Here is a 26,188-nt window from a genome sequence, read left to right on the forward strand (position 1 = left end):
CTTACATTTCCAAAATGTGGTCAGTTTGTCCAAATAATGCCCATTTGGGCCCATTTCTGATGTAAAATATTTCACCAAGTATGACAACTGTCAACATTTTTAGAATGTTAAAGCAAAACCATTACACCTTCAGGGTGTAGACTAATTATCTCCAACATCTTCTGAATGCTGTGCCAGTACTGCTTGAGTCTTGTGCAACTGGAAAGCCAGTGTTATTTTTGGCAGCAAATTTTGATTTAGTCATAGTCTTCTGACTAAAATGCCTTGTAGTATTAATCATATTTTTGTCATCTGAATTGTTTCAGTTTTAGTCTAGTTTAAATTGACTAAAAATCATACGAATTTAGTCGAATAAGATTTAGCAGGTTTAGTTAAAGTGTAATGCATTATTTAAACTTAAATTTAAACTTAAATTTCCTAATAAGTGTCTGTGTAGACACAGATTTCTCCACGCACTCATTATAGACTCCTGGAGGAAACATCTAGGCCTATTTACCTGTTATTATGGAATTATATTAAGCTTTGAACCTTAAATACAGACACAATTTTAACTTTTGTGACAGGAAACGTCTTTATTTAACTCACATCTATCACATTAAATAAATGAATTAAATCACATCTATAAATGACAGGAACGTCTGTCTGTCTGTCTGTCTGTCTGTCTGTCTGTCTACGGGCACGAGTAAGTGCACGAGTAAGTGCAGTGCCAAGTTTGACGTTGCTTGGATAAGAAATGTAAAAGATATAGATAAATATATTAGTAAAAGAAGCACACATTTGCTGTTGCCGCTCTAGCCGCTGGCCACGCCCCCTCTCACACAGCACACTGAGCACAGCGCAGGACCAGAGTTAGAGAGGCTATAAGGCAGTGGAGCTTTGGCAGCTAAAATGTCAAATACACTTCAGACCTTCAAAAAAAATGGATTAAACTGAAAACACTTGGAATAGCCAAGGCTACTTTGGACTGTCTTTAGACTTTGAATAAAAAAACAACAATTCCGACTGCAAGGTCTCAAATTGAAACGAGCGATAGGCCTAATGGTCCCGAATTTAAGGACGTTTCAGAATCCCACACATGCAAAGCACAACCAGCTACAGACAACAAGTGGCAGACAGAACGTGAACTTTTGTTGTGTAATTGTAACAATGAGCATTCAAACATATCAAAACAACAATATAGTAAAAACACATGCAAAAACAGATTTTGCAGGGGCACTGCACTAGTACAAATACAACTAAGTCTCATACAAAAAAGAAACAATAATATGACCTCACTTTTTTTTTTTACAAAAGACCATCTCAGACAATAATAAAATAACACCAGTGAATATCAGGCCTACTATCCCTAAATAATTATATATATTGTACTGTCTCCACCATCACAACAAAGACCTCATCTTCAGTTGTTGTGACTAGTAATCTTGTGCACCCAATCCATTTTGATATGCCACTCTGCTTGGTATGTTGTTCTTAGAAGAACTCAGAAGGGCTGTTGAAATATTCTGCAGGGATGTACTAGCTTTATTTGTACTCAGTGAACCATCCTTGTCATCAGAGTTCTTTTGTATTTAGGACTTTGAATAAGGGGAAAAGTTAAGTTCAGATTTGTCTCTCCCCCACTCCCTAACCTCCCCTCTCTCACTCATATATATACACACACACAACTCCAAGTTGTCTCTGCTCCTTTCTACTGTCCAACATCAGCCTAAGTAACGGTAACATTAAGTTAACATGAACACAAAGTTTAACATTATTTGTTTTTGTGGTACTGAAAGCTGAATGTAAACATTTCTTCAGACGTGCATTCTTCGGTTTGTTACATATACAGTATGTTTTAATCTGATGACTTCTTTCTTCTTTTAATTTATGATCTAAGATTAGCAACTCTGGCTCAGTCACTTTTGTAATCAGCACAAGACTGCGATCGTTGATGAAAACTATGACATAAATTATTCGTCAACAAAATGAATACTGTGTTTAGCTGTCTGCCATCTGGACTCAATTGAAAGACTCAAACGGAGTTCTGAAGAAGCTCTAACTCAGTTCACATAAGGGAAAGGTTCATTTCTGTTGCCTCAGAATAGCTCCAATTGTTCTGAAGGTCAAACCTAATACAGAGATGATATGACAAAGCCAACGATGATGACAGAAATGATGATTATAAATAACCATTGTCTCTGCCATTACGTGCTTTAGTAGTTCTGTAGTCTGGGTAATTTAGGGCTTTTTATGACAAGGAACACTAACAACATATTGTCATATGGTAGAAAAATCGTGATGAATACAGAGGTGACAGTTGCACTCTTATTTTAGCTCTGCAAGAGTGAATAATGATGCTCTCCCTTCTCTGTCCTCTCTCGCTGTGCCCTTTGCTTCAGGTCAGAACATTGCCTTCCCCCCGGTGGCTCTGTGGGTAACTATTGGCCTGGCTGTGTGTCTGCTGGTGCTGCTCATTGCCCTGGCTGCTGTCTGCCGAAGGAAGATCAAGGAGAGCTGTGAGGAGGCCAGGAGAGAAGGTAGGGGGAATGGACAAAAGAGGAGGTTTGGCTTTACACATTCAACACCGGTGTATATTCTCACCATGAGTACAATGATGATAATGGATATCCGTGTTTTATCCTTGAGGTTAGATAAAAGCATGTTTTTGGTTTGTCTTGCCTACATTAAGAGGGAATATGAAATTGGAATCTTCACATACTGCAGTGGCAACATATGTGAAAAGAAAAGAAAAATCAACAGAGTAATGAAATGATTTTTCTGTTTTGTGTCGCCCTATTGCGTACACAGTTCAAGGGCTTGCTGAATAATGGATGCCAACCTATCATACTTCCAGGCCCCCTCAACCCTTAACAGGGCCTTCATTAAAATGCAGAATGACTCCTTAAACTTTTCACATAGTGGGCCAGTGTGATGCGCATAATTGCGACGTGTTGCCTAGATCATGTGGGAGGCACAAAAAGGCAGAGAGAGATAGAGCAGAAAGCGATGATGAGATGTTAACCGCTCAAGGAACTTTCAGAATCCAGAGGGAGTTCTGCTTAATGCGTTTAGGCAGGATCTCGGATGGTGGGACGCATATCTTCGGTGGAGAGGAACATCATTACTCGGGTCCAGTAATTAGCGCTGCGGAATAGCTGAGGATCGCCGCAAGTGCAAAGAGAAAAAGTTTTGGAATGAGATAGATAGTGCAAAGCCACCAGCTCTGCTGTAATGAGATCCGCTAAGAGTGGAGGAGACATTTAAATAAAGGTCAACCAGTGTCTGCACCAGGGCCCAGAGGTTTAAAAATAAATATGGAAGTGACACAGACTCAGAGAAAAGAGTAAATAGCTCCATGGAACATATGAAATCAAATGAAATGGAAAGAGGGGAATATAATGCAGTTCCTCCCACGGGCAAAGGCCTCCTGCAGTTGTGGGGCCCCTTTCTTTAGTGGGCAGGATGAGGAGCTGCATGCGTGCCTGCAGCCCTTACACCGAAGGCGGGATTGATTATATGGTCATCCACTGTCCACCATATTGAAATGTTTAGTATTATTCTGTTCCCTGTCAGCGATGTTTCTGCAGTCTTTGGTGTTTTCCAAGCATGAACCTGAAGAGCGGGAGCGCTGGGTTATTCACATATCATACAGACTCTTATAGTCCTGATAGAACGATATAGTATGAATACAGATGTGGAGGGGCTTAAAATAGGATTCCTATGCACATATCCAGAGCCTCTGCGGAGGGCAAGAAGCAGGGAAGTGCAGCCTAATTGTGGTTGTCTTATCTTTTAATGGTTTTCCTGGGTATGGCAAGATTGAAGTTGACTCTCTCTTTACCGTGTCTGGATAGTGAGGGTGCAAGGGTCAGTAAAAGTGGAGAAGTGAGTAAGTCATTTTTCTTCCCTGTCATAATGTGGTGCAGCAGAATGTGTACCGTAACGGAGCAGAGCAGTGGTATTGTAGCTGGAAATGAAAGTTCAATCCCAAGTGTAGCATTGTATCTCAACACCAGCATGGTTCTGTTCTCTCTGATATTTTTTCCCTTCATCCCTCTCTTCTGCCCTTCTTTACATAATGTAATATCTGTGACTATGCATCTAATATTTGCTTTCAATGACCGATCCAGGGCCACTGTTCCATGTCTCCAGCGCTCATTTTACATTTAGATAAGCATATGATTTAATCAGACCTACTCCGGGAGATCGCGTGTAGGTGACATGGGACACATCTCTCCTGTGTGACGGATGAAAGTCATGAGGGAATCAGTGTTTCCCCCTGAGGGGTTTTTACAACATTGGTGCACATGCTTCACAGGGTTTAACCCTCAGGTTTACTGCTGACCAAATGCTGGTAATGATCATCAATCTTTGCATGTGACTAAGATGAAATAACAGACAGATAAATGTATTTTACTCCACTATATTCTATGTAGAAACGTTCATAAAAACAATGTATGGAATCCTTGATCAAAATGTTGGCAAAAGAAAGCCTTTTTTTGTGTGTTAAATGTCAATAAGAAAACTCTGCTGTCATTAAGCCTTATGTCCTAATATGCACAAAAGTTTTAGAACATAAAAATGTTCTACTGTTCCCTGGGTGCAAGAATGAATTAGTTAGGCCAGCTAATTGGTTTATTTATAGTGATACAGGTTTTCTAACTGGGACCATTTACTTTAGCATACAGTTGCAACACTTCTGAAGTCATAGCAGTGTTTGAAGAGATTCAGCAGCAGGGCTGCACCATTTCTGTGTAAGGGAAACACAGAGGCAGAAGAGAGGGTGATGAGGTGAACTGTAACACTCTTTTGGCTCCAGTGAACTGTTGTTTCTGTCCCCTGACTCTCTCATTTATTATGCGGTTTGTCCAGACTTTGTGCTGGGACTATTGGTTGATATTGAGGTGTTGAATGTGGTGAAGGTATACTGGATCACACTGAATATGTTATTTTCAAGGTGCTTTCATGGATTTTACTCTCACACTATTAAAGTTTAACCTAAACCTGTATTTTAGACATATTAGTTCAAAGTTGCTTACACTTTGGTACCAAGAAAAAAGAATCCCCCAAAATTTTAAGCTGAATGACCAAAGCCATATCAACGATTGACTAATGAACATTTTTGTAGTTACGTGTCAGCATTTACAGTGCATTCTACAGTAAGATGTGGTTTTTATACATTTGAACATAACACAGAGGAAGAGCAACTAAAGAATGTGGTGTGGGTAGACTTATACGCAGGCTGTTTGAATCTGGAAACTCTGCACGTTCTACTGCTGTAATAATAAGGATTTTGCTTAATTTCCCCAGAGGATTATATCCTCTGCTGTCAAAGTCAAGGAAAATCTGGCAAATGTACAAGAATATAAACAAATGAATTGTGTTTCCTTGACATTTAATTTCGTCCAATTATAAGTTTAATCTTATGTATCAGACACTGAATAGTCCATCTCAAGCCCAATTGCGATGGTAATTGTGTCATAGAATTAATATCAGCCATTTGCATAGTCTGCCTTAGGCCTATTTTTTAGCCTGTGTGTATGTGCACACACGTGCACATGCATGCCTTGTGTGTACGCAAGTGTGACAGCTGTCACAGGGTTGCCTCCTTAACTCTGTTGACAGTGGGTTTTCAGAGAGCCAGCAGCTAAAGCCTAATGTGATTACTGTCTTTGTGAGAGGACTGGATTGGAGGTTAAGGGTTGGTATGGCTGTGCATGTATGTGTGTGTGTGTGTATGATGTGATGGGGTGTGCAGCGCTTCATCGGCATATAGGGGCTCTCATCACAGCTTGTCCCTTGAGCTGTGAAGGATCAGCTCACCATAGGCTTGTGATGAAGTGACTGTATTGTGTGCCCGCCTTTGTACTGTGGCTCCCAGTGATAATGGTTCCTCTGTCTTCCCACAGCTGAAGAAGCCAAGGAGCTGGAAGAAGAGGAGTCAAAGACAGGTCAGCCAATCCACACTTGGTCAATCCGCAGCCTCTGTGTGCCTCAGGGACCTGCTGTATGTTTTAGCTGGCGCTGCTGCAAAGGTGCATGTGGCACTTGCTGGTCAGGAATCAGCGATATGTAATCTTATTCATTCAGCACTCTAAGCTGTGTAATCATGGAAGGGTTTAAGAACATGCAACAGTAAATCTTAGCCATTGAAAACAAATAGGAAATGAAAGCTCTGTATGCAAAATCTGTTTGGAAGTGGGATATATAATTGTATTTGCTCTCATGGGATATTGCAGTGACAAAAATATTAAATAACACAAAAATGTGCCCACAGTTGAGTCTGGCTTCTTTAAAAAGAAGCACAGGTGGTAGGGACTCAACAAAACAAGTAAATGAATGTTAAGTTTGTTTACTGAAGTGTGTGTGAGCGCTGATGAAGCATGAATGCATGTAAAAAATGAGAACTGGAACCAAATCCATACTCTACTGTGTGTCTGTGTGTGCGTATGTGTGTTTAAGGAGGAGAGAGGAAGACAGGCGCACTAATTTAGTGAAGCCAACAAGCTGTTTTACATTATACGTTCCCCCAAAGCTACAGCTATAACAGTAAAATCTATCTTGTCTATAAATTTAATGGTAACAAGTTCTATGAGTTCCAAGTTCCGTAAAATGCCTACAATAGTGCTGCTGTTTCCTGCTCTCAAATGATCCTCTTTATCAAGCCTGATGGATTTTGTACTGGCTGAAATGTGTTATAAATACTGTTGTCACATGGAATACATCACTTTGAATTTTTATGATTAATAGTGCAGCAAAATAGAAAGACACACCTGTAACAATCTTTGCACCAAACACAGGAGGAGCTATGTTCCAGATTTAGAAATTTAAGTTCTTGAAACATTTCATAATTTTTTTAAACTGAGTCTTTAAAGGAAGAAATAAAGATGGACATTTTTATGTATTAAAACAGCAGGGAAGCAGCTAAACTTTTTTAGGAGTTGATGACAAGGCCAAGAACTCAATTAGTGCTTATTCAGTCACAAATCCAGGATTTTGAGTATCCAGAAGCTTTACAGTGTAAATAAGTTATACATTTTGCTCAGTGTTTATCTCTTCATTCTCAATAGTGTTACTAAATTAGGGCAAAATACTTTTATGTGTGCAACGTCTTCTGTGATGAGAGTGATGTGATATTTTACTTTGTATGAGTGTGACCTTATGAGTCCAGAATTAATTTTGCCATTAGCAAGCAGCGCAAGCTTCCTCTGCTTGCCCAGCCTCAGTGACTATACCCCTCACAGTCCTGAGCAGTTCTCCCTCAAGCGTTAATGTCATTAGAGTTATTCATTTGACTCCTTCTTTAGTCTGATTGAATTATTTAGCCTTTCTGTGAACGGTAAAGTTAATACCATGTGATTTTAATAAGCTGAGAGGTGAAGGAGAGTTTCTGAGTGAAAGGGGGACAATGACTTTTATTCTCTAATGCCTCTCTCATAAATGTTTCAGAGAGATCTGTGCAGCCAGGAGCAGCGTCAGCCATCCCACAACTAGCTAGACTGAATAGTTCCGCTTAAGCTAAAGGGGTTGGGCAAAGGAGAATAGAGCTGGGAGATTCGAGTGTGCCTGCAATCCAGAGACAAGACAACATCTTGCAGCCACCCTTGCTCTCGCTCCCTCTCGTCATTGTCCGTGCACCTGGTTGATCCAGGTGGACGTTGTGGGCGGTGAGCTGGGGAAGTCAAGCTAATGGCTATGCCTTCTGAGATCACTCTGTAAGCACTCCAGACAGGCAGCTTTGTTTTGCCATCTGGCTTCAATTGCGCTGACAAAGGCAGAGGTTCCTGCATGAGACAAAGGAGCTGAAATGAGCCCCACTTTAATAAACCCAGGATGATGGGGAGCCACGTTTGTGTGTTATCTTAATGAGCTGTCCAAAGGAGAGCGCGCCTCCCCTTTCAAAGCCAGCCTGATTGGAACAATAACCAGTGATAACTAGGGACCTGGGCTCATTCATTTGCAATGGGGTAGGATGTATTTGTTGCTTTTATAGCAGAGGCAAATAATGTTTAACAAACAGTACAGCTCAAATTCTGGATCTATTTTCAGGTGGTAAAGCCAAAAGCACTCCCTTCACACACACACAAACCCACACAGGTCTGCTACATGTGCACACTCATGCAAAGAGCTGTGCATGCCCACGTGCACCACTATATACAGATGTTCATACACAGAGATGTGCAGTGGGTACAGTGCCCCCTCTCTGAAATGTGTTCAGTTATCTGAGTGTGATGTGCTGTTTAGAGGGGGCTGCAGTCACGCAAGTGCAGCTCCTCCTGTCAGAAACTGGCTACAGTTCGCGTGCACTAGCCACTGTCTCCGTAAATCCTGGACTCCAAGGAGTCAGGCCTTAGCAGCAAGGCCTGAAAGAGAGTGTTAGTCAGTGACCCAGTTCTTTCATAGACAAAGAATCGTTGGAAAGAACAATTTGAAATGCCATCTGAAATGGGAGCTCCATGTGAAAAACGGCTGTATTAACCCTTCTTAACTGAGGAAAGGCCCCGTGAAGGTGGAGGGTTAGGGAATATCCTGCTTTATAAAGCTGAGTGGGCTGAGAAGCCCCATCCTCCACTCACTTCTTACTCCCCCATGCCAAGCCCGCCATTGAACGATGGATGACAGTTTCTAAAATCATATTAAAGCTTGAGCATGGTATCTCATCACCCTGAATGTTGTGCTGATTTTAAGAAGCTAGCTAGCTAAGGCTGTGTAAAGGTGACTCTCAAGCAGACAGACAGCTGTATCAGAGTCAAAGTCACCTCTGTGCTTATTATATCCCCCCTCTGTCCTGTCTATTGAGTTATTCATATAGCAGTCAAAGTACAACACCTTAATGCATGAGGAGCATAGTATTCACCTTATGTTTCTCGTGGGAATCAAAGTGCAGCCTCAGCAAATTATTGAAGGTGTTTAAATATTTCTATAGGGAGAGTGGCTTTATGGTTTTTGGAATAACATGTCTTTTATTGCCTCAGGGAATATAATCCATGATACATGCAGTCTGTTTCACTACAGATAGGCAATTGTTTTTACATGTCTGTTTAATCATAAAAACTGCATTGTACTGTAGTGAACTGGATTACAGTAGGCCAACAAGGAATGACAGAGAAGAAATTCATATCAAGTTGGTTTTGTATAAGCTGGTTGTTCCTCAGTCTTGAATGTTGCCAAAATGTGACCTTAAGTAAGTCAAACCAGATCTATTCCACTAATGAAAGTGGTTGCAAATCTCTTAACCTGGGTTTCAATAATAAACTGGATTCTTGAAGTATGCAGCATTACCAGTCCATGGCTTATTAAAAAGTTACATACTGTATTCTTATAACATAACATAACATAGTTTGACAGACCTGCAGGTCACTCCACATTGCTACAGTTACAGTTAGGGCCTTGGAAAACAGCCCCAGGCGTGCCCTCCCTTTCACTGGCACCACATACTCAACCACTGGGCTCTCCCAACGGTCACACATTACCAGCTAAAGATATGTAAATAGAACATTCAAGATGCCTTCATTATTAGATGTGGGTCACTGGATAACTTCAAGAGCGCTAATTAAAAGAGCTCCCTGCACACCATTGCTTAGTAGCTGCGCACACATTATTCAAGTGCTGCACTCGTGTTCCATGCGGGTTTAGCACCATACAGTTAGCTACATGTTTACTAATGTGTTTTCTCCAAGGAGGAACCTGAGCGATCCTGTTTTGGTGTTGAAGGCCAAGTAACACTGGTTGGATAATAATGGGAATTATAAACCTGTTATCACATGAATCATATAGATTTCACATTAGACCAAATCCTCTTATTATGTGCTAATAGAAATTGCCTGTATTTGCCTCCTCTTGTTATTTCTACATATTCCATACGTCCAAAATGAGAAGGTATTGTATTACAAAAAGGTGATTGTCAGTTGTTGAAGAAACTTTCATACTTTGTTTGTCTTTAATCTCGGGAGGAGCAACTCATCAAGGATGACACTGAGCTACTTCTGCGACCTCTCAGAGTTTATCTGCTGGTCTGTTAGGAAAAGGCCACAGGATTATTGTCAGAGTAGATGGAAGAAAAATAGCAGCTTCTAAATCATTTGGAATAATGAATGTTGTCACAGTTAATAAAAGCAGCCATACCACTAAGCGCTGTGCATCACGATGATAGGCCAGTCCCATAGCTGGTTTGCATAGGAGACAAAAGTAAGTGTAAACAAAGCTTTTGAGAAAGGACAGAGGTACTGGTAAAGAGTGAAGGCAATCTTTTCCTGGGATGAATCCCCCTGTACAGATGCCATTTACATCCTCATGCCATCTACTCCCCCTCCATTCCCCCTTCTGTCATGTAATCTACGCTCCTCTGACAGCACAGCCAAGGCCCGGTGGGAGAGTGCCTATCCATCTCACTACCCCAATCTGCCTCCCCTGTTTGGTTCCACATGAGCACTCAGCTGCTGTGACTAATTAAATAAAGCGCTGTGCCCTCTGCTTCCTGTTAGCCATGGCAAGGTTGGTGCACAGAGATGGAGCATAGGAGGAGGAGGGGGACCGAAGGAGGAGGGGACACAATAACAACTATGCAGCTTGTGATAACACTTCAGTCCATAAGACAATAGACATGAACGTTACAATAATGCTGACGTGACCACTGCACTGTAGTTTCATTCATATACAGTCTCTTATGTTTTGACCACAACTATTCATCCTTGTTTTTTCTCTTTTCTTCAGCCATGACACCACTGAAGAGCTAAGGCCGAGGAAATAAAGGTGAGTCTGATTTAAGCACACCTGTGTATGTTGGTCAGGTGTCAACCCCCCCCCCCCCACCTTAGTACCAAAGTATTGCTTCGTATTCTCAGCAGAAAACCTCTGGAGAACACATTGTCTCTGGAGGCTATGGGTAAGTGCTGCTGTAATGAGGCTAGGCTGCATTAATTCAGCAGACAGTCGGGATTATGAGAAGTCTTGACATTTTGATTTCAGGAATCACAGGGTCACCCGCTGATATGACAAATCTGTTTCATTTTATCTAGCATGCAAACAAACATGTTCCTGGCTGACTCAAAGCCACTGTAAAGGTCTGAATAATGGTAAACACCTAAGGTGTGAGTCATACAGTCTTTCTCCCTCTTTCTGTCTGAATTCTATGTATATTCGCTTTCGCCATCATGTTTTCAGTCTGCCAACTTTATGTTGTGAGAAGATGCAGCAAACCATTGTGTTGTTTACCTTAACAAGCCTTACACAATGAGGTTAATAGGATCATTTTGCTACATTAACGCCATGTGTCGCTGCTTTTTTTGGATCTAAGGCCAATTTTGAACATTACCTGTGTTTACAAAAGAAAATATCATTCAACTATACTCATTATCGGAGGGGGAAAAGGTAGAGAAAATTTAGATTTAGTTTCATTAATGGTGATGAGCTGTCCACACACTATATGATCTATCTGTCGTCACATAATTAGCAGAGAATGTCTCATAGAATGGCAACACAGAGCACATATTTATAGCATGATTTTGTTCACAAAAATTCAAATATAACATGTGCATACATAAAAGAAATGGCTACAGAGAAATGAGATGTAATATTTATGGATACCGGTACCGTAACTGTTTTGAACCGTGGTCTGTTCTGGATTAGTAGATGACCCAGATGAACCAGCTGGCAAAGGGAAGTGCTGATAACTGGGAACATAGACAAACAGATTAGTAACTGGATTCTCCCTGTAGGACATGTGGAGAATTGTTATGTCATCTAGGAATTGGAGGTATTGCTTGTGGGCGTAATGGGGACATAGTCTGGAATTGCCCTATTGAATATGTTTCCATGCTTCTCACTTCTGATTTCACTGCATCTCGCTCTCTATATGTTGACTCCCGCTGGACACATGAGGAGGTGGAAGTGGCACTGATAGCATAAACAGTTCCCATAGTCGCTCTATGTGATAATCTGACTGAGGGGGTTGAGGCCTTTGCACAGCAACAGTTTGGAAACTTCTTTAGTATTAGCCACTCAGCATTGTGTTATGTGGTGATTCTTCCCATTACTGGTCAGTTTCCACTCTTAGTGGTCTGCTCTTGGTACATTACTCCACTGCTGCTGGAAGCACATTTTATGTGGTTCTTTGGGGACCAGGATATTTATAGTTCTTGACTTTGTTCATTTATCAATGCTCGACTAATAGTTTATTGAAGTCTCCTGGGTCTGATATGTTATGTTAATATATTTCAAAAGTAGTTAGACTTCCAGCATCATCATCTGGTTGAGGGCATCATACTTGTGTTGACATTTCCATAGTTCCCCACACTTCCTCAGGCTAAACAGCTTTCTCTTGATAATGTTTGAGCATTAGATAACTACTTGTTTCGCAGAGAGAAAGGATGCTGGTGTCTTTTTGTAATGTCTTTTTTCCCTAGTAGTCCACTTGTGTCAGACTAAGGGGTGACTTTATGTTTGTATTCCCTATTTGTGACCTGTACCAGGGACAGCAGCAGTAATGTAATGGTAGGTAGGCACGCATTTCTGATAGAGATGGGAACCAGGATGCTGGCAGTGTCTGTGGCCCTTAGTGAAAGGAATGGTACACTCCCATGTTCACTCAGCTGTAGCCAGCCTGTATTAAGTACCATCACCCTCCCTGGACCTAAACCTTTATGGGCCAGGAAAGCCCTGAACATTGGAGCTATTCAGGGGAAGCTACAGTACTGTAAGCAACAGAGGACACAAGTTGTAATGGTAGAGGACATTTTTGTTTTCAAAGCTTTTTTTTCAGAGATGGGAAAAAAAAAAAAATTCTCTTTGTTGTGACATTGGATGCTAATATGTCTGGAGACATTTTAGAGGCTGTCCATCAGTTTTGATTTGATACATATTGTTTGGTTTTTTTTGTCACCATGGTGCTAGACTGATAACAGCAGTGTAGCTGGTCTGTCATTTCTCAGAAAATGGGACATTGATTATGGTGAATGTTTCCTGCTGTTTAGAATTTATTCGGCTAATAAGGGAACCCTGTACTTGATATTTTTAGGAGTTAGCATTAGCCCTCACAGAGAACAGATTTGATAAACTGTGTGTAGTTGGTGTGCATGTGTGTACAGTAGATGCACACATGTAGAAAAATAGACTTGAGGATACTGCTCAGTTGTCTATGAGTCACACTCACTTCACAACGATCTCACGTTAGAATACACTGTGGACCTACACCGTATCTGTTTTTCAGTGTGCTCTTAACTCTTACTTTAATAACCAGCAGTTTGGCGTCAGTTGTGTGAATACTTTTTATTACAAGGTTGGACAGTTACAGCTTGTTTTTATTATACCCTGATTCGTCATTGCCATAAAGCCGCAGCATACAGAGCAAGTAGAAGATGATGGAAGGTACAGAAAGTAATTTCCTGTAACTAGCCAAAATAAAGTCTGGCCAGTAGGAGTCAAAGAGAGGACATTTGTCATTACTGTAGTATCCACTGACCTTCACCAAGACTGTTATTGCTAGGTAATATCCTGCGAGCCCCTAGACCTCTCCACTGCTGAATCATCCTCGATCAATTATTCTAATATTTGGGTGGCAGTTTTGCTATCGATTAATGCATTTATGCAGAGTGCAGCATATCTTATTTAATAAAGCGAGGCTCTGCATTTAATTAACTCATTTCAGAGTCAGGGGGCACTTTGTTTTCATAAACCTTTGCCTTATCAATACATGTGTTCATTCGTGACTTATGTTTCTCCACTCTAACTTTTATTGTTTCATTACTAGCAGCCAAGCACAGATAGCATAGTAAATGGCTATCTGCAGCACACTCGGTATTTTGCACACTGCTTTGTTGCCATTGCCCATGGCTCTGGCTTGCAGTGTTTCATCATAAATATTACTTACTTGGTTCTGGAAACTTAGACAATAGTAGAAGCGTTCAGTGGATTTTGCATTTAAGGCTGAGAAATTTTCCGAAGGTTGCCTTCAGTCATAAACTTCTATAAGCAAGTAGTAAATTAAGAGGTTTTACATTTTTTATGTATATCTTCACCTTTTTTTAAGTGAGGTGATTTGTTAACTCCTTAATCTAAAATCAGTGTCATAAATTAGGTAAAAATCCACTACCTGTGTTCCACTGAGCCGAATGAAAGTTATCTTGCTTTCTAGTCTTCAGTTCCCACTTTGTATTTGTCCATGCTGTACACACTGATAGTCGTATAGGGTTCATATAAATGCTGGCTCCAACTTCACTTGAATTAATGCTGAATATCAGTATTATTGTTCTTTGGGCAGTCGAGTCAAATGCATCACATCACACAGCCGACTCCACTGGCATAAAAAATGGTATCTCAGAAGTAACATTGTCAAAAGAAACTAAACAACTTTCCAGGTGAAATTCAACATTGGTTTGCTATACCTATGTTCATAATATGCACTGATCCTTAAAAAGCCTTTTTTTTTTTTTTTGCTCTTTTTTATGTGTAAAGGGGAAATAAGGAATGGTATTGTGCAGGACCTTGGCCTAGTCAGAGATGGCCGCAAATGAGAATAGAATAAATATTCAAAGGCAGACATTAAGGGAATAAAGAAAACTGAGTGAAATGAGGAGCAGCATGGATGGTCCCGGTCATCTACCTGAGGACTTTCGATGAATTCCAATGAGAAAGCAGATTACTTTTTTTTTTTTCAAGATAGGCCCTATAGGTGCAATTAGTGATACATAATGGCCCTTTCCCCACTCCTTCAGCAGAGTTGAGAAATATTGATTTAATTCACCCCTATATATTCACTTAAACTCTGGACTGTCATGCTTAGAATATATCTCATTTTTATACTTTTTCGCTGCACAAGCTGAGGGTTTACTCTTTCATGTTTTTTTTAAGTACAGACGGTATATGGGGTGTCCTTTCTTAAAAGGATGGGAAAGAGATAAAAGGGGTAAAAAATAGAGTGTAATGTAAAAAAAAAAACTATTAAAACACAACTAAGTGTGTTTTAAAAGCCTGCTGCAGTCAGGTGTAGTAGATGGGATGAACAGGCAGCATTTGGTTTGAGCTCTCTGATGATTAGATTTAGATGGTAGGGAAGAGGAAAGAGGGACTAGGATACATGGAGGGAAGCTCCTCCAGTCCCACTCCGTTGTATTTGGCAGGTGAGGCCTGGCAGATACTGATGATGTCAGACAGGACACTTGCATTGGACTCTCTCCAGGGAGGTGTAGGGTGTCTCAAAGTGGAGTTTGACTCACTACTCTGTATCTCTGATCTCTGCATTATTTATGCTTTTGTCTCAGCCATTTATCAGCATTTTTTATACCTCGCAGCCTCATTCTACAGTACATCTCCTGTGATGGAGTAGGCTGCTGTGATGATAGCCACTGAGGGAAGCCAATAACCGCTTACAGTAGCTCATATTGATACTGGAAAACTGTGGAATGGGCAAGTGTGCTGCATAGCAATATCTGCATACTGTTGAAAACCTTGGCAAACATCCATTCACATCAAAACAGTGCAGTGAAAAATAAAACATTTCAAGGAAAATACTGTGCTGGCAACAGTTTCTTTACCTTTATATTCATTTTCAGGACATGAAACTTTTAATATGAGAGCTGTGGTAGGAGTAGCACAGCGACTGAATTACTGATCAATGACAGCTAATGAACACGGCATGAGTTCTGCTCTGTTTGCCCCTCGACAGAGAGCTGCCTTCTCCAGAGAGCTCTTTTTCTCCAGTTTTTTGCTAGAAAAGCACAGGAGCCTTCATTGAAACCAACTGCCTCTGGGCTCAATTAACTACCATAGATTACTCATAATGCAGATGACAGACTGTGTACAAGATCAACGGTGTGGTGATGTTGAAAAATACACACAGAAGGAAGTGCACGCGTGGATACAGACCGCTGGGACATTGTGATGCAGACATATGCTGTCAATGAATAGATAATAAAAAAGCATAGTGAAAAATGGGTAGTTACAAGCAAAATAAAGTATTGTTTCTACTTAAGTAAAAGTGATTATCCCAATAATTAGGGCCCGAGCGGCGACTACAAGTCGCCTGGCGAAAGCCCTATTGAAATTGTAATGTTTATTATTAGGGCCCGAGCGGCGACTGCAAGTCGCCTGGCGAAAGCCCTATTGAAATTGTAATGTTTATTATTATTATTATTATTATTATTATTATTATTATTATTATTATTATTATTATTATTCCGACATTTCGTGCCCCAATTTCGCCCCTTTCCCAAATGCGAAAATGCTTATACTTTTGCACGGACGTCCGGCCTCATCCGAAATTCGATATTTTTGGGTGGTCGCACATGGTCGACGCAGAATGGCGGAATAGCGCCCCCTACAAAGTCCAAAAATGCCCATAGGGAATTTTGCTAACTTTGTCCAATGCTCACAAAATTCGGTACACATATGTATTATACCCACATATGCAAAAAAGCCTCTTGACCTCATGACCTCAACCCAACAGGAAGTCGGCCATTTTGGTTTTGATTTTTCCAGCCTAAAATTAACTCCTCCCACAGCGTTTGCCCGATCAAGTTCAAATTAGGTACGCAACATCTCCAGACCTAGTTGAGCTTAAGTTGTGCTCTGCGCATCCGTAGGTCAAAGGGCGTGTCTGCCAGGGCTCAACTAACTTTGGCGTGCTCGCCATGTACATACGAGTGGCTCTCACGCCCACATACTTCATCCAATCAGCTTAAAACTTGCTGGACATGATGATGGCTCCGCCCTGAACGTCCCGATATATTAACTTCCCACGTAACTCATAGCGCCCCCCGGTGGTAACAGGAAGTTAACTAAGATTCATTAAAATTACATACTTTGCCCCATCAACTTCATTCAGAACCAGTTGGTGAAGCTACATTATGAAGACTGTGAAGCTACGAGTAATGGCGTCCGTGTGGCGACGCGGCGACCATCAATTCCTCGCCATGAAAATACGTTTGGCTTTTTGATGGCTTTATTGAACTCGTATCATCATGAAAATTGGTACACAGGTCCAGGGTGCCGACCTCAACGTATCCATTTGCTCATAGGCGATCTCACTCGTGTCGCCCCCTAGTGGAAACAGGAAGTGCCATATTTTACATCATCATTGTGCGATTTCCACAAAACTTCACATGTGTAATCACTGTCCCACCCTGAACGCAACCGCTTGTGTTTTGTTACACTCTACTGCCCCCTGGTGGATGAACCATCAACCTCTCATAACTCCTTCATGCTTTGTCCAATTCACTCCAAACTTCACATGACTGATGAGTGGCCGCCCTGAACACACCAGACCATATGTGTAACTACCTGTGACTGCCCCCTACTGGATGAACGAAACATTGCATTTTTGGCCTCCTTCCAGGTTTTTTCTCACTTTCTGCTTCACGCCACAGCCCCGCCATGCCTCAGGCCCCGCGGTGGCATGGGTGAGCGAGGGCCCGCCATCGCCGCTTGCGGCTTTAATGTTTATTATTAGGGCCCGAGCGGCGACTGCAAGTCGCCTGGCGAAAGCCCTAATTGAAATTGTAATGTTTATTATTATTATTATTATTATTATTATTATTATTATTATTATTATTATTATTATTCCGACATTTCGTGCCCCAATTTCGCCCCTTTCCCAAATGCGAAAAGGCTTATACTTTTGCACGGACGTCCGGCCTCATCCGAAATTCGATATTTTTGGGTGGTCGCACATGGTCGACGCAGAATGGCGGAATAGCGCCCCCTACAAAGTCCAAAAATGCCCATAGGGAATTTTGCTAACTTTGTCCTATGCTCACAAAATTCGGTACACATATGTATTATACCCACATATGCAAAAAAGCCTCTTGACCTCATGACCTCAACCCAACAGGAAGTCGGCCATTTTGGTTTTGATTTTTCCCGCCTACAATTAACTCCTCCCACAGCGTTTGCCCGATCAAGTTCAAATTAGGTACGCAACATCTCCAGACCTAGCTGAGCTTAAGTTGTGCTCTGCGCATCCGTAGGTCAAAGGGTGTGTCTGCCAGGGCTCAACTAACTTTGGCGTGCTCGCCATGTACATACAAGTGGCTCTCACGCCCACATACTTCATCCAATCAGCTTCAAACTTGCTGGACATGATGATGGCTCCGCCCTGAACGTCCCGATATATTAACTTCCCACGTAACTCATAGCGCCCCCCGGTGGTAACAGGAAGTGAACTTAAATTCATGAAAAATACATAGTTGACCCCATCAACTTCATTCCACTTCTAAAACATGCAGAACCAGTTGGTGAAGCTACATTATGAACACTGTGAAGCTACGAGTAATGGCGTCCCTGTGGGGGCGTGGCTACCATCAATTCCTCGCCATGAAAATACGTTTGGCTTTTTGATGGCTTTATTGAACACGTATCATCATGAAAATTGATACACAGGTCCAGGGTGGAGACCTCTTCCATCTGATAGGGGTGTCGCTCATGTCGCCCCCTATGTGTGATGAGGGACTGACCCTGAACACACCTGCATGCATCCCATTACTACCCCCTGGTGGATGAACCATCAACTGCTCATAACTCCCTCATGCTTTGTTCCATTTCCACGAAACTTCACATGTGTGATGAGGGACTGACCCTGAACACACCTGCACGCATCCCATTACTGCCCCCTGGTGGATGAACCATCAAATGCTCATAACTCCCTCTTGCTTTGTCCGATTCACTCCAAACTTCACATGAGTGATGAGTGGCCGCCCTGAACACACCAGACCACACCAGACCATATGTGTAACTACCTGTGACTTCCCCCTACTGGATGAACGAAACATTGCATTTTTGGCCTCCTTCCAGGTTTTTTCTCACTTTCTGCTTCACGCCACAGCCCCGCCATGCCTCAGGCCCCGCGGTGGCATGGGTGAGCGAGGGCCCGCCATCGCCGCTTGCGGCTTTAATTAAAATTGATATTATGTGCACACAGAAATGTATTTTCTCTAATGTTATTGTAAGAGGATTCAGAACAATAAAAACTGAAATATAATAATCAAAAGGCTGCAGTGGATCTACAGTCTGCATGATAACCTGCAATACTGTTACATGATACATGCAGAAGCAAGCACACCCAGCAACATCTGTGACCTCACTGTAAAGTTAATGCAGCATATGTATGTTTTTGCTTTGTTGTTGTCAGCAATTGAGGGTTAGGGTTATGGTGATGACATGGTTTGCTCTGTGTATGATCACCTGACCATGGCCTTTGTCATAGCATATTAGCATCACTTAATATCCCTCACTCAAGGTGCCCACTGTCAGTCTCCCCATCTGTCAAACATGTCTTAAGCACGATACATTGATGTAAAAAGACTCTTTCTCAGTCATCAAATCTGACTTTCCCTGCTGTTATTCTTGTTGGCAACATGATATTTGAGTCTCCCTCTAGGAACTCTGTATATTCAAAAGCTTCCTTTGACAGCAACCAGCAATGCCTGGCATACAGTTCTTAAACCCTGATTAGTGTTGTCACAAGTAGGACCCGGCAAGGAATCTCTGCCTATTGTTTGCAAAGGATGGCTATCAAAGAGAATACTGTTTCTGCACCAGATCATTTACAGATGGCAGAAACCTAAATACTGAACAGGCCCCCCACTGTGACGGCAATATGCAAAACATGTCGCCTATTGAGCGGCAAGATGACTTTTATGTGCAGCTTTCTGAAGTGTGCACACATTATTGTGAAACAGGAGAACTTGCATATGCTCATATAGAGGGAGCTTAAACATGTATGTCTCTGCATGCCAAGTAACTGTTAAAACTGTAGAAGTAGATGAATTAATGAGATAAGGAGGACCATGGTCAAACAAAATAGTCATTCAAAAATTTTACAGAAATTATGTTATTAACAAGCTTTTGACTGACTTGAGTGTTTTGGAAAGTTTAGTTTTTTCTTTCAACCAAAAGGCCAGATTTAGTCGGTGCATTCTGTGAATATTCAACCTAATAATATTTCACATAATCAGTCAAAAATGATAACCCAATCTCACTCTCATGTTCTCTGGTTGGACATTATCTCAAATTATCTGTATATTCAGGCCAGTTTATATCACATTTTTCACTGTTGTCTCCAGTCTGTGCTGTTTTTATAGGAATCTCCTGATTGTCTTTGTCATTTCAATTCCTCCATTTTACAGGCTGTGACAGCTAGCTGTAGAGAGGAGGGAGAGAGGAGCAGTAGGGTAATATATTTACATATCACGGAGCATCTCTGCATACTCATACTATCATACTCATACACACAATTTTTGAAAACGAATGTAGCCAAAGGAAATGGCTGAACTGCGTCTACTATGGCCGTTTCCTTGTCACTGCAAAGTGCTGCGTGCTGCGACCTCTGTGCATATCCATGACAGGCTGAAGTGTCCGAATGTAAACCCACAGATGTAAACATATCGCAGCCTTCAGCCTTCTCTCTGCTCAGCTCAGGTGACAGTCACCTTCATGCTGCATCAGGAAACAAATAAATCACAACACATGTAGAAGACGATCACCTGGCATGTCATACTGTGTGGCTCTAAATGTTCAGCCATATAGTGATAGTGAGAATATATAGGTGGGGCAGAGTAAATTATTTTCTTGCCCATTGATGTGTCAGACATCCCAGTGTGAGCACACAATAAACCTTTTTCCCAGTACCTCGCTCCTGTCACCTCGCCTCTGGGGCTCACCACAGGAGTCTCTTCAAACGATCCTTTAGACTGAAGTGAGGAATCAAGATTAATGCACTTCCATGTCCCACCCAGGCTTCGGGCGGGCAGGGGGGGAGTCGTATAATTAACACCAGGGGGGCTGCAGGCTGCTTTTGGAGAGAGGTCAAGGGTGGAGTACCTCAACCATAGTAAAAAGGCTGATAAAGTTGTAGGATTTTTAGAATGTGATGTATGCTGCTGCATTTGGGATAATTGTGGAGTGATAACAGGATGACCTGTCAGATACCTCACTCTCTTCTCATACTTTGTGACCTACCTGAACTACAATTGTCTGCCCCAGCCTGCAGGTACAGTAACAAACATGTAACCCTAGCTAACTCTATCGAAAAACATGCTAAAGCTAACGATTAAAAGAATAGTTCAATATTTTTGGGAAATGTGCTTGTTTCCTTTTATGCAGAGGATTGATGACAAGATTGACACATTGTCTCATGTCTCATGTCTGTTCAATACATTGTACTACTTTCAACAGCCAGTTAGTGTAGCTTAGTACAAATAGTGGAAACAGGGCAACAGTTAGCCTGTCTGGCTCTGTCTAAAGATGAAAAATCTGCCAACCAGCAACTCTAAAACTCTCTTATTGACATGTTATATCTGGTTTTACAAGAGCCAAAGTGTTAAAACGACTTCCTGGAGGTCAACAAGCAAGCAGCAGAGACTCCAGGAAGTGTGGAGGACGTTGTCAGCCTAGAAAATGTCCAGCACGTAGCCAGTGCAGGCTATCCAGTTGCTGGAGGTAACTTCATATTTATCACACAGACATAAGAGTGGTATCAGTGTTCCCACCAAACTGCCAGAAAAGGGGGATAAGCATATTTCCCAAAATATTAAATTTTTATTTAATATCCAGCTTTCAAACATATTAACAGAAAATTGGTTTTGTTATAAGTTTATCTTATAATCTGATGTCTCTTAGCTACATTATACAAACCAGATGCTCTAATATCAGACTTAATGTCTAACATTAGTGATTATTTACTAATGAGCTTTAAATTAGGTATGACGATATGTAATGTCACTGACGTTTATGTAACTGACTTAAGTTATCTGGAAGGCATACACCATACAGTTTACTGTAAGGCAATTCATTTACATGCATGGTTAAGCTTCATAATAATACCCTCTTATATTACTTCCCATGCCGATGATATTAACTGCTATTTAAATATATCCCACAACCCACCATTTGTGTTCTGCACTTCCCACTGGATCCAGTTTTCACTGTAGCCCTCTACTATATATCGAGGCATGTAAGACATTTGTTAAAATGTAAATCTATCCACAGAAGCAGATCTGTATATCCTCTTTGAGTCGTATAGATTACACTCCATAATTATCCATTCTTGCACAGTGAAATTGTCATGGTGGGTTTGATCCACTGGTAATGATCTTTAAGTGCAGTTACATCAAGGTTTAGCTGCTGCCTCATTATCCCAAATTCTTCTCCAAAGTTATTCCCAAACATTTACTTTCATAGTTACATGCCTGTTGTTTGTCTTTGATAGTTGCTCTGATTGTCATTGTTTTTGTTGGTGTCAAAAAAGCAGCATGCCTGCTGTTTTTTTGGTTTGATGCTCCACAAATATATAAATAAAAGAAGAGGAAGTTATCAACTGAAAGAATGAAATATGGCACCTACATTTCAATGTAAATGAGGAAAGAAATGGGCACAGTGTGGATTTACAAGGGTTCATTAGATTGAATCCACTGTGCGGCTGTATCTTTCACGTGAACAATCTCCCATAGCCCAAGTAAATTAGTGTGCAATCTCATAGACCTGCTGTAAATGAATCTGTCCATCAGCTTGTGTCTCTGGTGTTAGAGTGGAGGAATGATTCTGCCCTGCAATGGCTGCTTTGGATTCTCAGACAGAGAGAAGCTGCTTGTTAAACACTTAAGTTGGAGTTTACTTTTTGATTGCCAGTGTTAACAATCCCAGAAAAAAATCCTCTCAGGGTGGATAGCTCTGTCTTGTTTTGTTTTTGTTTTGTTTTGGTGTGTGTGTGTGTGTGTGTGTGTGTGTGTGTGTGTGTGTGTGTGTGTGTGTGTGTGTGTGTGTGTCTGTGTGTGTGTGTGTGTGTGTGTGTGTGTGTGTGTGTGTGTGTGTGTCTGTGTGTGTGTGTGTGTGTGTGTGTGTGTGTGTGTGTGTGTGTGTGTGTGTGTGTGTGTGTGTGTGAGAGAGTGAGAGAGTGCGTGCGCGTGTGTGCAAGATTCTTACTCTGCTGTAGATGTTCATCCCTTTTTTTGGTGAATGTAGAGGCCTTTAATTTCACCCCTGAACTCCATACTCACCAAGTAGCATGAATCCTCTTCTTAAATTTCTCTGGGGAAACGCAGTAGTAGATTTGAATCTGATGAGAAAATGCATGTGTGAAAATTGTGTTATGTTCATTTGGGTGATGGATAAGTTGGCAAGTTGGATTACCCTCTGACAGGGAGCAAATGGAGTGCATTTTAAATGCAGCACCGCTCTGTAAAACAGATATCCTTGTGGCGAGCTTCGCAATTTGCAAAGATTCCTATAATTTAGAATGACAAACTCTATCAGTTTTGCTTTGAAATTTTGAAGCTGTTAGCAATGCCCTCAGGGTTTCATTTAGGATTTTATCCACATCACACCAGCCGGTTGAGTGTAAACTGTAACAAAGGAATAATAATGAGTTTCAATTAGGATATAGGAGAAGCTTACTAACAGAACTATTTTTATATTTCCCGTGATGCAGTATGAAGACAGACATGGCAAGTGCTTCAAACGTGAGAATACTGGGTGCACAAAGTCAAAGCTATTTAAGTTACACTATCTAAATTAACAGGATATCCATGACTATTAGCCTGTGTGGCCATATTTATGTTGGATATCTCACCAGGACACAGAAATTAAAAGATCTGTCCTGATGGGCAAGTCCAGTGTTTTCATTTAGGAGTCCACGTTGCATGCAGATCTAGCTGACTGACTTGAATAATGTATCCATATGCCGAACATCCAAGCATATAGCCGACTGTATTGCTTTTAAAATGTCTGAGTAAGAGAGCTTTATGTGTGACATAATTAAATTTCACCCAAGTTAATTCAAATTGTTTGATGATGCAGAGAGAACAATTTATTTCTCTGCGCTAGAAGTGAGGTGGTCCACAGGGGGCTGTGAGTGAGGAGAAGCATTAGAAGTTCAGAAAGATGCGAGTGATACAGAGAGGAGGATGTCGAGATGGAGAGAGACTTAGAAGTTGTAGCACCCTTAGAAAGACAATCTTTACTTAATGATGTCAAATCTGCTTTGGATTTGTTTTCTCCACATTTTACGTTTTCTTTTTTTTCAGTTTTTTTACTCACAACTTGCTATTACTTCTTAAAATTAGGGCTAGGCAATATATTGATATTATTTTGATATTGTGATATGAGACTAGATATCGTCTTGGATTTTAGATATTTAAATTTTGTCAATGGCATAAGTGTTTAAAGGCTGCATTACAGTAAACTGATCATATTTTCTGAACTTACCAGACCGTTCTAGCTATCTTTTACCCACTTAGTCATTATACCCACATTACTGATGATCATTTATCAAAAATGTTGTTGTGTCAATATTTTGTGAAAGTACCAATATTCATCCCTACAATATTGTCACAAAATCAATATTGAGGTATTTGGTCAAAAATATAATCATAATTAATTTTGTCCATACTGTCCAGCACTACTTACATTAATAATAAAAATACTACTACGACGACGACTACTACTACTACTAATAATAATAATGATAATAATAATTATAATAAAAAATAACAACAATAATGATAATAATAATGAGAAGAAAAAGAAGAATAGTAATAATAATAATAGTAATGTACATGTTAAGCCAACTCTTATTAGTGCAATCCCCTTTGCTTGCCTTATTTATGAGTTTAATTGGTGGTTATTGTGACCAGCCTCTAGTGTTTCATTATTTTTCAAAGCTAATAACCTCTCCCACAGTGAACACCCCTACATTATACATATTGTGTTTTTGTGTCTTTTTCCAGGAGTCGGGGCCAGACGGTGGGTAGAAGATGAGTCTGGTGGGTAATCCCTCTCCACCTATCCATCAACCTGGAGACTATTTCCAGCGTCCCCTACAGAATGTCAAAGCCTCGCTGAGCAGAAGATGAGTCCATCATCTTCTTTCTAAGATTTTCCCTCGAGTTTCTACCAAAACACATAAACACATCATGTGTCATTATTTTATATTGCCCTCCCTTTCTGTCAATGGAGGACCGTTGCAGTGAGCGAATGCAGTTGAGTGGGTTGTATTCTGTGCTGTATGCAAAAGAGAAGCTCTGTTTGAAAAGGACAGGATGTGACAGGATCCTTTCTTTGTCCCTGACATCATTCTGTATGGGTTGTGATGGGGCATGTGCCAGAGATCTCCTGTCTAATAGGAAGTGAGACACTTAAAGAGATGACCCTGCCTTAGTTGCCATCACTGTCTCTCTGCCAGAGAGAGAGCTTGGCTACACCATTACTCCTGCACTTGCTAATTAGCGTCTGTCGCTGGAGTAACTTGTACCTGTCAGTGTGTCGCTCTCCTATATTCAGTAACTTGAGGGAATTGAAATTGAAAGCCAGCTAAGCTCCAACAAACTGCAAATGGTGCATGGGATACACCCTGATTTTCTCACTGACCTGACAGCCTTATATGTAAGAAATTGTTTTTAATGAACATAGACTATCAGCTTGTTTCCACTGCTGGCATGGAATGTTTTATCTCCTCAGCAACCAGGCTAGGAGCTGTACAGGTTGTTTTATTGCATTTTTTAGGTACTTGAGCGAGTCCCCATGCCATAAGTCCATGTATGAATGCCAAAGCGTTTTGTGTCAGATAATCCAGTGCCTATTTACATTAAAGAGACATGGTGAAACTGCCTGGTCATTGGTAATTATTGGTCCCATTCCCAGGGCCACTTTGTGCTCATTCAGGCAGAACAAGGTCGAGTTTATTACAGACATTTCTTCACCCACGGGATTAGCCATGCTGCTCAAATTCATCCTTCCACTTTTAACCATTAGTTGATTTATCTGCCGACTACACTATTCTACATAATGAGTAAAACATGAATTATGGTCAAAGTAATACAAATATTTCATTTACATGCAGATCAACACTGGCATGTTGAATTGTTCCCAGTTAGACGCAGTTCTATTTTAGGTCTAATCCCTCTCTGTTTGCAGATGCTCAGTCATCCCAAACATTTTACTTGTTTTGAATAATGGATTTTCTCTGTGATTGTTTGTTGATGTCATACGCGGAATAGCTACCTTGCATCAAGTTTGACTTGTATAAGTAGTACAGAAAAACCAACACACACACCAGCACACACATGCACACAAACAGGCACACCTACTGTGTCCTCCTTCTAAGCTGGATGAGACTGTTGATCAAACCGCAGGCTGTGCCCAAATGTGCAGATCTCTCTGTACAGTAGCCCTTGACCTTGCTGTGTGTCCTCATGGCCCAGACACCCGCCTGAAATTAAATTAC

General features: G+C 41.1%; 1 protein-coding gene across 2 annotated transcripts in view; it reads left to right on the forward strand.

Annotated features, from left to right (window-relative positions):
• The window catches only part of cd276 (CD276 molecule), a 67,282-nt gene extending 41,722 nt beyond the window's left edge, over window positions 1–25,560 (forward strand). For both annotated transcript variants that reach the window (XM_062420648.1, XM_062420656.1), the window contains exons 5-8: window positions 2,379–2,516; window positions 5,889–5,930; window positions 10,693–10,731; window positions 24,693–25,560. In XM_062420648.1, the coding sequence (XP_062276632.1) occupies window positions 2,379–2,516; window positions 5,889–5,930; window positions 10,693–10,715 (203 nt within the window). In that variant the 3' untranslated portion in view covers window positions 10,716–10,731; window positions 24,693–25,560. The remainder of the gene's footprint in view (window positions 1–2,378; window positions 2,517–5,888; window positions 5,931–10,692; window positions 10,732–24,692) is intronic.
• The last annotated feature ends 628 nt before the right edge of the window (window positions 25,561–26,188 follow it).

The sequence above is a fragment of the Scomber scombrus genome, chromosome 1 (genome assembly GCF_963691925.1).
Source record: "Scomber scombrus chromosome 1, fScoSco1.1, whole genome shotgun sequence".
In the NCBI taxonomy this organism is placed as follows: Eukaryota; Metazoa; Chordata; class Actinopteri; order Scombriformes; family Scombridae; genus Scomber; species Scomber scombrus.